This window comes from Rhamphochromis longiceps, linkage group LG1, assembly GCF_057381845.1.
Source record: "Rhamphochromis longiceps isolate RC_006_pf linkage group LG1, R_longiceps_female_GT1.1, whole genome shotgun sequence".
NCBI classification, from domain to species: domain Eukaryota; kingdom Metazoa; phylum Chordata; class Actinopteri; order Cichliformes; family Cichlidae; genus Rhamphochromis; species Rhamphochromis longiceps.
In genome coordinates this window covers 23145339-23157967 of record NC_140557.1, presented here as the reverse complement: position 1 = coordinate 23157967, position 12629 = coordinate 23145339, and the positions used below count along the sequence as shown (strand labels likewise).

The 12629-nt window shown below is 41.9% G+C and overlaps 1 protein-coding gene across 1 annotated transcript in view; it reads right to left on the bottom strand.

The window, feature by feature from the left end:
- The window catches only part of strc1 (stereocilin 1), a 38511-nt gene that overhangs the window by 24803 nt on the left and 1079 nt on the right, over positions 1-12629 (bottom strand). Inside the window, exons 2-15 of the mRNA XM_085402705.1 lie at positions 11073-11768; positions 10928-10952; positions 9197-10526; positions 8046-8870; positions 6408-6476; positions 6211-6321; positions 5927-6081; positions 4131-4317; positions 3298-3413; positions 2524-2653; positions 2243-2425; positions 1674-1712; positions 1377-1571; positions 220-360 (exon numbers count right to left, since the gene is read on the bottom strand). Of these exons, the coding sequence (XP_085258831.1) occupies positions 220-360; positions 1377-1571; positions 1674-1712; positions 2243-2425; positions 2524-2653; positions 3298-3413; positions 4131-4317; positions 5927-6081; positions 6211-6321; positions 6408-6476; positions 8046-8870; positions 9197-10526; positions 10928-10952; positions 11073-11768 (4202 nt within the window). The remainder of the gene's footprint in view (positions 1-219; positions 361-1376; positions 1572-1673; positions 1713-2242; positions 2426-2523; positions 2654-3297; positions 3414-4130; positions 4318-5926; positions 6082-6210; positions 6322-6407; positions 6477-8045; positions 8871-9196; positions 10527-10927; positions 10953-11072; positions 11769-12629) is intronic.

Below are 12629 nucleotides of genomic sequence, written 5' to 3'. Positions count from 1 at the left end.
CTGTGAGAAGCTTTTACGTATTCATATACCGGAAGTGTTGGTACAGCGCATAAAGATGTAAACTTCCTACCCTTTTCTTCCTCTTCCTTTCCCCGTTTTGAATTCCTAATAATGTTTCACTCATAAACTTTCTTTTATATTTATTCAAGCCGAGCTGTTTACCACTCTGCGGTAATGCAAAGCAGGCGCTAATGTCACAGATGTGCGCTGTTGTGATACCTGCTGCGTGTTCCAGGGTTTTGTAGATGTATTGGAGAGGCTGTTCACAAGTAGACGTTTCCTTGGAAGAACACTGATTAGTGGTGTGCAGCCGAGCAAAGGAGCTACATCGTTCAACCAGGTGACCACCTCTGGGAAGCCCTAAACACAGTAAAGATAACACAAAGCGTTGCAGCAGGTGCTCGACACAGATGCATTCTTCTTCTTTCAGCTGCTCTCTTTAGGAGGTGCCACTGCCTCCATCTCACCCCATCCCTAGCATTCTCCTCTGTCACACCAGCGTTCTCCACGTCTCCCTCCACTACCATGAATCTTCTCTGTGTTCTTCCCTTTTTCCTCCTGCCTGACATCTTTTGGCCAGTATATCCACTTTCCCTCCTCTGCACGTGTCCAAACCATCTCAGCCTTGCCTCTCTAACTTTTTGTCCAACATGCTTAACCTGAGCTGTCCCTCATATGTACTTATTTCTAATCTTGTCCATTCTGGTCACTACCAATGAAGATCTAAGCATCTTCAACTCTGCCATCTTTATCTCAGCCTCCTGTGTTTTTATTTATTAGTACAGCTATAGACAAACCGTACATCAGCAGTTCTCACTGCCATCTTGTAAACCTTCCCTTTCACGCTTGCTGCTTCCTTCTGTCACAAATAACCCCTCAATACTTATCTCCACCAGCTCCACCCTGGCTGCACTCACCTCGCTTGTGCACTGTCCAGGTATTTAAACTCATCTACCTTCACCTTCACGCAGCTTTGCTTTTACACATGTATTCTGTCTTACTAACTTTCGTTCCTCTTTTCTCCAGTGGATACCTCTCCAGACTCTCTTCCTCCTGCTCCCTACTCTCACGATAGATCACAATGTAATCTGCAAACATCACAGTTTCCAGACCTCATCTGTCAAGCTGTCCATCACCCTCATGTAAACCCACATTTTGAACCCCTTGATTTGAGCCCAAAGATCCCTGTTTGAACTAAAGGAGGAGACAGAAAAGAGTTAATTACATGGCTATAACAAAAACAAATACAATGCATTTCTTCAAATTAAACTGTGGCATTTAGTGTGTGTGTGTGTGTGTGTGTGTGTGTGTGTGTGTGTGTGTGTGTGTGTGTGTGTGTGTGTGTGTGTGTGTGTGTGTGTGTGTGTGTGTTTTACCCATAGTTTGGTGGCTATAGCATTGGCTTGTGGAGGGAGGAGGAGGCCTTTTCTGTCAAGCAGACAGAGACCTTGTGTGTGCTGCGAAATAGCAACAAGGGTTGAGAGCAGTTTATCAGATGTAAGCATCAGCAAGGTCTCTGTCTTCACTCCTACAATGAGAGAGCCGAGCTCCCCCAGCCGGTCTGGGATAAACTGGGCAGCCGGGAGAGAGATGATGATGATGTAAGTGTAAGGCCCAAAAATACAGAGACAATAACTGAACTCACTTCACTGTGATGAGTTTCCAAAACTTACTCCATTGACTGAAGACAGCTTGTCTACTATTACAGCTGCCTGAAACATTAAAAACAAAACAAGTAATCATTCAAACACCTCGTCAACATGTTGGTTAAATTCACCGTTTCCTAAAATATGAAAGTCTTGTGGGGTTTAGTAACACTTGTTCACACAACCGTTTCGGTCGAAATGGCACAAACTATGTGTAGCTTTGAAGATGTTACTTCTCTGCAAGACTCCTTAAAGACATATGAAACCAACAGCTGTGAGGCTGAGGAAAACGCAAAAGGCCTCAGTTCAGATGAGAGCAGAGGATGAAGTAAAGCTTAGGTCTGTTCTTCATGAGGCCTGTCACCAGTGCTGAGACAGGCTGCCAGGCTGTCAGCTGTTCCTAAGATATAAAACTCCCACCAGCTGCTACGCAATCCAACCATCTACTGCCAACACATGATTGTACACTCACTGAAACCGGGCCTTGGAAAGAAAAGAGTCAATTTGCTAGTAAGAAAGGAAATTACACCAATTACAGATGATGACTGTGGTTACCAGCTTCTGGTATAGATTTCAGGTTTAATTTACTCCTCTACCTGTGCAGGACTGAATGGAATAGAGTTCAGGGTGGGGAGGACAGAAAGCAGCTGAGACGTGGAGAGACCCTGCAGGAAAGTCACGCCCAGCGAGGGCAGGAGGAGCGCGATCTCTGCCAGGCGCTCAGCAGGGACTGCAGACGGGACCTGCAGCTCGGTGGTGTTCAGTAAAATATTGAAAACCTGCCAACAAAGTTAAGACAAACAAAAAGAGCAATTATTACATGAAAGTATACATTTAAAAAAACAGTGAAGGAACTGCACATGAGTTCTGTTCCTACCAGGTCACTTGGCAAACGGAGTCCTTTACGTGTGCAGCTCATAATACTCTCGCGGATCACACTGAAAGCCTCGGTGCCTTTATAAACATAGAGATCATCTGGGTCTGCCAGGCATGCGATACTACCCAGCCTGAAATCACAAAGCAATGTTTCAACAACACACTCACAGGAAACACCTGCCAAAATATTACATGTATTTAATTTTAAGAAAGAAAGAAAGATCTTAGTTTTTTAATTGGTTTGATTGATTATTTTAAAGGTTTTTGTGTCATTTTTAAAGGTTTCTATAACCTAAAGAAATCAAGGCATTTCTAACTAATCAGTACACATGCTGTCAAATAATTTAAAAAAAAAACTTTACAACAAACCTTGAAATTTTAATATTGTGTGTAGGTGATACTTTTTTTAAATAAAGCAAATTTAGTTATGAGGATTGGAAGTCAAGCAAGTAGATTGTATATATGACAAACTATTAAGTTATATTAATAAAATAAAAGGTTCAAATGCACCTAAAAAAGACCATCCAGCAACATTACATCAAAACTAATTACTGTTGTCCCAGAACTTCTTCAGCGATTTCACTTGGATGAGATAAAGAAATGTTTCCCTTGCTGAAAATGCTGCATACAGCTGAAACTTTTGGGGGATTTATTTCTATTCCTGGATTATTAAGCATGCATCAACACATTGTGTTCTGTCAGGTTTTATCTATGATTACAAAAAGAAAACATGGATGGAAAATGTTGGAAATGCCTTCCTATAGTCATTCCAAACCTGGAAAAGTCCTGAGCTGTTAGGTTCCTGTAGGTGCTGATGAGGTTGCGTGCTACAAATTCCTGCTTTAGTGGAGTGAGGGTGTTTCTCTGCAACACATCCAGCCCATCAAGCAGCTGCCGATGAAAGCATTACAAAAGTGACATATCACAATTAAGTATTAAAAATGGGCCAATACATTTTGCAATATAGTGACAAGGAAAGAAAAAAACAGTACAGTGTAAAATTTGAGGATAAAAAGACTGCATGCTGTGCACTTTAAACAAGGATTAGCTGAAAGACAAACATGTATGTTTCCCCTTTGCCCATGCTTTTTTAATTCAGACTAAATGGAAGGTAATATTTGTTTATATGTTGTATTTATTAGCAGTGCAAACCATCCAAGGTCAATTATAGTAAAACCTTTGGAAAGGTATATGTTTCTTTACTTCCTTGCCTCTATAGCATAACACATTTGTGCACATCTAATGCTAAAAAGTTAACAAACTCAAAACTTTTAAGAAAGTCACACAAAACATAAAGTGTAAAATGTCAATTTGTGGGGGAGTTTTCTCATTTTGTTTTGTAAAGTTTGAAACAATTCCTTTTATTTATTCTTACTTCAGTATTGAAATATCAGTAGCCATGCTCATTCCTAATTCATGTTTTCCCAATATTACTTATTGAACACTGGCCCCTAGAATAAAACCCACAGTAGTGACAGAGACAGATGAGTCTGTGCTTTCTTTTGACCAGCGTGTGACAAGTGGCTGTGTTCTGCCCTGGGGCCGATCCAACTAGCTGCTTGCTTCTCAAGTTTCCCTGCCAGGTGTCAGAGCTCAGAGGGCCGTTACCTGAGCAGCTGAGAGGTGTTGGAAGTTCTGGAAGGGCAGGTAGGCGATCAGGTTTCCTGTGTCCTTGATGAGCGACTGTTGACCTCTGGTGATGCTGGAGGGGGACAATGCTTTGCTGTACCACAATCCAAAGGCCTGCTGCTGGTCCGGGGTCATGCTCTTTAAGATTTCATTAATTTTGTCCCGACTGGAGCAAAAACATTAAAATAATATGGTTTGTTTGAACTTTCTGCTGAAAAGTTAAAAAAAAATAATAATAAACTTATTTATATGTGACCTTCTTTGAATTACTGCATATAGTATAGTACTGGCAGGCATCATTAAATTTAGCTTGACTTAGAATAAATATTAAAATTCTTACAAAGGTACAAAAAGGCCTGAACAAGCCTAAAGCTCATTAACAGTCTATCAGAGACTTCAAATCTCTTAAGTTTAAGTCATATAAAAATCAAAGTATAATAGCAGCCTAATGATTAAATTCATTCTAAAAACCATTTCCCCTTTTTTTCCAGTCTCATTATTATATATTAGGTTAAATATCCATGGCCAACAGGTACATATTTAAGATGCAAATTTCTTACAGCAAGAAAATGATTTTCCAAAGTGAGAAACTGGAAAACAACTGCAACAAAGAAAACAAGCGTTATCTGGATTAAGATAACTCTGAGAACCAGCTTGCATTACATTATTTACAATGTATAATGGATGCTCTGGACTCTGCATGGCAACGCATCATTTCACTTCTGACTTCATTCAGATCCCAGAGGCATTTTCTCAGGGAAGAAAAATATATTGAAATGAATCTCAGTGAATGTTCAGCAATGAGCAAAGTAAAATGATACAAAGCATGACCCATTTTCCATCTCTTTGAGTAAAAGCACCTCATCCTAACCTGAAAATGAGAATGGATGCTTTTAAATTTCACACCTATTATGCTATCTTTCTTTTTTTTTATTATTGACTCAGGAGCCACTTTAATAGCCTCACATGTTCAGCTGCTTCTTCATGTAAATGGACAGCTCAGCACATTTAGGCATGTAAGCCTGGTCAGAATGACCAGCTGAAGTTCAAACCCAGCATTAGAAGGAGGGAAAAAGACGATTTATGTGACTCTAAATGAAGCATAGCAGCAAAGGAGTCCCTCTAAAGTTGCCTACAAACAGGAAACTGAGGCCGCAATTTACATGGGCTCTCCAAAATTAGACAATAGAAGATAGGACTGATAAGTCTTAAGTTCTGCTGAGATGGTAAGGTCACCATGGTGGTGGTGGTGTAATGGTGCGAGGAACATTTTGTCAGCACACTTTGGCCGCAATCCAGTAAAACGCCTTTCATGTGTGGTAAAACAGGAGAGTCACATCATGGATGTGCAGCCAAACATAATCTGCAGCCAATGTAATCTGCAGGAACTATGTGACATTATCATATTAATAAGGACTAAAATCTCTGCAGGAGGTTTCCAGCACATTGTTGAATCTATGGTGTCGTTCTAAAGGAGGTCCAATCAAGACCTGCAAATTTGTACCTGATAAAATGGCCGTCTGTGGACATACTATTGTAAGGGTTCAACATAGCCACAGTTAGAGTCAAAACTCATAGTTTTGGTTTAAAATTATGTGCAGCAAAATATGTCCTACTTCCAAGATAATCACAAGAACAAAATGAAAAATGTTAGCCTTTCAGGAACCAGAGACACCGTTTTAATCCCTCACACGGGACATGTGGTAAGTTCCGAAAATAATAATGCTTAGATGCATGAGTAGTGGGCTCATTAGTAAAGAAGCTCCATCACTTACACATTGATGCTGTTCTGCCAGGGAGGCAAAGCTTGGATGTCAGCTGGGCTGGCTTTAGTCAGCATTGGAGCGAGCTCAGGGAAAAGAGTAACATCTTTTACCAGGTGAGTCTGCAGTATCTCTGACACCATGGTGGACAGGTACTCATTGGGCAACTAGCAAACGGAAGAAAACAATGTCAGCGAGAAAACTGTGCCTCAAAGAGATACAACAGATGAACTGACAACTAAGACTTCTGGGAAGGGAAATTAAAAGGCGGATGTGGTGGTGGTGGTCTTATTCACCTGCAGTGTGTCTTTGACACTGGCGTAGTACTGAAGGATGAGTCTGATGGTATGATTGTGAGCTTCTTTGAGCACTGGCCTCAGGCTGCTCGGCGATAAATTGAAGTACGCCTGCACATGTGGAAAGAATGCGAGCAATAAACACATACTGGATATTGTGGCAATTCGCATTAGTATTATTATACAACATATCTTACCTTAATGAGAAGCATTTCGTCAGTGTTCTGCAGGTTTCTTCCCGTCTGCAGCAGTCTGCTTAGCACCGTCTACAGAAGGGAAATATGCAGTTATAATAGCACCTTATAGAAGGAGCATCAGACACATATAATACAATTGTCCCCTTTGACACATTATTGTAAGTGTCAAATCAGTTGTGAGCCAGGAGAGATTAACACCCAGAGGAAGAGACTCATCATCTGGATATCAGTGACAGAAGTGTAACTGGACACCAGCTGTAGGCCGGCTGTACACTGAAGGTCAAATGACGCTAATGGTAAGTGATATGATGAATAATTAGATGAATGATAAAGCCAATGAACGGAACTACACAGAAACAGATTGAGTCTTTCTGAATAAAAGATGAGGTGAATCTCTACTCACACTACGCTCTGATTAACCTGCAGAGTAAATTTCCGAGAAAGGTGCTAAAATATACTCGATCAGCTCTCATTGACTAACAGACTCTCGCTGAGCCTCAAAGCAAAACAGAGCACAGCAAATTATCTCAAACCACCAAAAACTCTACATAGATAACAGATCAATGTAATAATGACAATTCAATAATATGACAATAAAAATAGTTGCAGAAATCAACATAGTACAGGATTAGCACTGGGCTTTGCCACACCTCATTTTTTATGAGGTTTTTTTTATAGGGATTTTTTTCTATCAAAGTGTGTTTTTATGTGTTTGGGATCATTGTTACTGTTAGATAACAGTAGATACTAAATATTACATGTTATTGTGCAGTACACAAGATCGACAGCGCACAATGTGCTTTGAGGTATCAGCCAAGAAAGGTGTCGTTTGTGTCTGTGAACATCCGTGTGTACACCTGTGTGGATCAGCATGCTTGTATTCCAAAGGTTTCTCCATGTGACGATCTGCTAGGGAGTGTGGGGAGCCATAGCCCCGTCCCCTAGGGCATGAAGCAGGTATGGAGGAGATCCAGGCCCCAGACATCCAGAGGCCCCAGAGTACGAGGACCCGAGGAGGACCACCACAGGGGCAACCGTGCCACCCTCCTGGGAAGAGCTGAGTAGAGCCCCAAACGAGAGGTCACCCAGCAGCCACGGAGCAGAGGCCAGAGGGGGTTGCAGTGACGTGCCCGCAGGCTCTGCCAGCAGCCAGCTGTGCCAGAGAGGACCAAGCCTCAGGCCCAGAGGCCTGAGGGCACCCCACCCCCGGAAGGGGCCCAGCTGGGCCACAGGCACCAGGCCCCGCCAATCAGCCACCAGGAGTGAGCCAGTACATACATGAGCACCCAGCCCCAGACACCAAGAACCACCAACACACCAACGTTTTAAGTATATTTTTAAAGGTGACCTTATTTGACCTCAAAGAAGACGTCAAAGGTCCAAAGGCCCACATGTTGTCAGTACAACATTTGTGGAGGTAATACACAGTAGTTCTTGTTCTTGTGGAGCTGCTTTTACCAGCTTCACAAAAAACAGAAAAATCGTATATATCACCAACTGTAATACATTAACATGAGCAAAATGCAAAGAAGGTTTTTTGAGCATTTCTAAACCTTTGGTCTGTCTACTTGTTCCACTACTGAGTATCTACTACTACACTACTCATAATCCACACGAGTGCATGAAAGAACCACTTACCCCAAAACACTGTAGCAAGACTCTCTTGTTGTCAGAGTTGTCCTCCAACTTGAAATAGTTGATCACAGATTTTAGCACACTTGGTCGTATTGTCTCAGTGACATGCCACTGGGTGATCTGAACCTCCTCCAGGGATAACAGGACAACCACAGTGGTGCTGACTGCTTGCTCCAATGCTCTAGCCACAGGTGGAGTCAGCAGATCCACCATCTTGGACCGCACACTGTCCACCCAACAGCGCACTACTGTCTGCAGGACCATATTCTGAGTGGCACACGGCTGACAGGCTGAAGCGAAGATGGTAGGGCAGCTCCAGTTGAACTCCTTCACCAGATTTCTTGCTAGGCAAAAATTAGGGTCCGTAGTGGTGCTAGTGTTGTTGTTGCTATTGTTGTTGGTGGTGGTGGCATTGGTATAGGTGGTGTAGGTGGTACACATCCTGTTCACCCACTGGCTCCACGGCTCACGGGACAGAAACAGGAGAAGACCGTCATTAGGGCAAATGGATAAGAAAAAATTGGTCTGATCATTCTCCCAGCATAGAGCCAGGAGTGCAGCATCTGGTGGAGATGTGATCCAGCTGGAGTATTGACACTGTTTAGTCACGCCTTCCACACTTTTATTAGGAGATGTCCCTGGGTCTTTTGAGTAGTTGGCACAGTGCTGTATTAGCCAGGTGTTGTCCTGATTGGCCAACAGGTTTTGTAGGACTGTATTATTGGCACAGACTCTGGAGGTAAAGTTAAGTTGGTCCATCTCAGCACAGAGAGCCACCTCAGTCATGTCCACAATGATGGGACGCGTCCAGTCAGAGTACTTGCACACCTACAGGACCATTTATGGTGAACACAACATGAGAATAAAAAGTCAACAGTTAGAAAATGGCTTTACTGTTGTATATGCAATTAATGCTGTTATCTTTAGTTTATTTTTTTTTCTGTAAAGATACAAAATGCACTAGTGGATAAGAATATATAGGTTCAGATTTCAGAACAGAAATGTTCAGACTTTGGGATATAATGGGATGATTTTGTTTATAAGAGACTCATGCAGGCTTATTTTACTACATAAGGCTTAAAATAACAGTTCTTTCTTTTTTGTGCTTGTTAATTAGATTTTATATGTTCATTCTTGCCAGGTAAAACACCCACCTGAGGTGGTACGGTTATTTCCTCCATGTCTGTGCAGACTGATGTAAGCCATTTGTTCAGAGGATTTTGCAGCAGCTTTTCCAACACAGACTGCTTGCAGCAGACACTCTTCTGAAAAGCACTCTGATCATTCTGCCAACAAAGTCCGATCACAGAATCGTCCACCTGTCGTTCTCCCCACGTATTGTAGTCACACCACATTCCAATGTTGAAGGCCTCTGTAGGCTCGGGGTGTGGAAAGCTAAGAGAGGTGCGGCAGTGTTCCTCAAGCCAGGTATTTTGTGTGCTAAGAAGAAGGTTATCCAAAAATGTTGCATTAGAGCAAACCTTTTTAGTGAAACCGCTCTGGTCGAAGAGGATGCACATTGTCAAAAGATCATTGGTAATTTCCACCTCATGCCACTCAGAGTAGTGACAAAAATCTAACTGCGTATCCAAGCCAGGGATTGGCAGTGGAGGAGGTACGTTTGTGCAGTTAGGCATGAACTGAAAATGTTCAGGGTTAGACATTACAAACATAAAGAAGCCAGTGTTCTCACAGATGAGGTTGGTCAGTCTGACACTGTCGAGGCTCATGCAGAACGCCAGCAGGGAGGTATCCACCATGTTTGTGAACTTGTTAAGCCACTGGCCATACTGGCAGAACTCACTGACCATGTAGTCTGCAGAGGAGTTAGCGCAGTATCCGTACAACCAGCTGTTCATCTTTTCAGATAGCAGCTTCCGCATCAATACAGCATCGCTACAGACCTGCTTCACAAACTCCACACGTTCATTGTCACTGCACAGTGACACAAGGACAGGGTCCACATTATTTTGCAACCAGTCGTTATAGTTGCACGCAAGTTGTCTGAGGTTGGAGGCTTCCCTGGCAACTCGACGAGGTTTAGTGAGAGGGGTGGCGGCAGGGGCCGGCCTTGCGTTGTCAAAACTGCAGTCAGATGACCTGCTAACAAGTGGAGAAGCCAGTGTTTGAATAACATAACACATGTTGCTCCACACATTCTTCATTTGGTTGGAGCTGAGGGAGCTTAGAGCCTCGCAAAACGTGACCACATGCGTGGAAGACTCTACTCCTGAATTTGAGAGGATCTCAGCACACATTGTGTCGTTGATGGTGGCCAGATTGTAGCTATCACACAGGGTGTCGTAATAATTCATAGTGCTGTTTTCAGCATATGAAATGCTGCGTTGGGAGGGAGCACTGGGAGGAGTCTGGCATTCAGGTCCTGGATGCATAAATGCTGACTGATCTTGAGGGAGGAAGATGTCCAGGAGGATATCGATCAGTGATGTACTCAAAGACCAGCTCACATTGTTCTTAATTCCCCTGAACAAAACAGGAAGTTAATTATTATTGTACATTTTATACATCAAATATAATATAAAAAAATCATTGGTGTTATTCGTTCCACCTGTTAGTGGTCATAATGTTGTGCCTGACTGGTATGGTAAAGTCATGGTAAAAAGATCTAGTGCGGCTTTACTAGTTTAGTGTCTACATCCATCTTGTGGACAATTTTAACTGAGGTATAAAACACTTACATAATGTGTCCAGCCGGCACTATAAAAAAGGTTTAATATACGACTCACAGCAGTAATTCTTCCTGCTTTATCAGCAACCTTGTTTTGTAAAGAAGGAAAAGCATTGCCCGGTGGTGCTGATGTAGTTAAAAAGCTCCACAGGGCAGCTTAAAGATGAAGTTTATGCAAATTTTACTAATGACTCACCACATAATGAGCTGCTGGAGGTCTCCTAGAGAACACACAGGAAATCTAATTAGCATAAAACTGTAGAAGAATTCATAATAATAATTTCTGGAATACAAAAAAATTACATAATATAACAATAGAAGTATTTTTTTAAATGCTTTACCTTGTTGACAGGTCTCCTTTTCATCTAAAACAGGGACTTTTATTCCAAACTGTAAAGCTATTCTGGTGTAGTCCATTGGTACTTGGATAAATAATGCCACAAACCTTAAGGTGTATGTTACTGTTGCATCTATGAGTCCACCTAACACATTTATTAAGTTTTTAGAGAGAGAGAGACTCGACAGTATATTTATAAATGTTTCTTGGAAACCACTTAACGCTGCTGAATCCCCCATCCTGAGGTAGGTCCTGAAGAAGCTGCCTGACTCTTCATCAGTGGTCAGTGAAGAGCATGTCTGCGACCTCAGAGTTGTCAAAAAAGTCAGCAGTGGTTTCACTAACTCCAGAGACACCGTCTTTGTCAGCTCTGCCTCCAGTCCACAGTCCTGTCTCCCGGACAGAATGCAAATTGTTATTTTGGGAAGATCATCTAAGAAGTTTTCTCTCAGCAGTGGCTGAAAAATATTGTACAAGTTCATCAGGGCACCATAATATGTGTTTAAGTCAAAACCGGCTCTGGTGGTAGAGGAGCTGAAGCTGCGTGTATCTCCATTAGATAGAGAGTGGATTTGATCAATAACTTTTTGGATATCTTCTTCTAACTTGGTGCCCTCACCAGGAGTCTGGTTTGTGGTTCTTTGCATTAATTTGGGTTGCAAACTCGTTTGCTCGACATCACATATGATTCCTGTTGATGCTAAACAGAAAGAAAGACAGAAAGAAAGAGGGTCATTGTGTTATTTTTATACTATGTATTCAGCAAGCTCTTACTCTAACTGAAGTCTGAAGCCTCTTTTAGTAAGTAAGTAAAGTTTATTTGTTAAGCGCTTTTCATAGACAGCCAATCACAAAGCGCTGTACACAAAAGGCTAAAAAGAAACAGAAGGTTAGGTAACAAAATAGACAATTTAAAACAAAAAACAACAACAACAAAAAAGTTACAACTGTTGTCAAACGTTCACTGGCATGAATGTCATGGTACTTTGGGGGCTTTAAATCGTTTATTTGAACTGTTTTTTTCAGGGTGGAATGGCTGTACAGCATACATCTTTAGTGACTTGAAGAAACGAGTTTGGTGCACAAGCTTGAAGTTATTTGGAATTTTCCCAAAGTCACACAGGGTTAAAATTACACAATGCATACATATATAGGCTCAAATGTATACATACAGCCCCACTAATATTTGGTTGAATGTTCTTTAACAAATTTCACCTTGACCAGATGTTTTTGGCAGGCATGAACAAGCTGGTGGCATCAGTCTGGCTGTGTATTTGACCACTCTTTTTGGCAGAATTGGAAGAGTCCATTTAAAGTGGTTGGTTTCCTGACACCAACCTGGCTTTAGCATAGTCCACAATTTTTTAACAGGGCTAAGGTCAGAGGTTTGTGTTTGAAAGCCTTACTTTTATTCCTCTCGTCACTGTGGCCAAACAGCTCAGTATTTGTCATGGACATTAGGCCGTTTCCAGTTCGTGGCTGGCTTGAGCTGTGGTGGTTCCTGAACATCCTAACTATTTTTTTCTCATCTGAAGGTGACAGTTCAGGTCTTCTTTCAGAT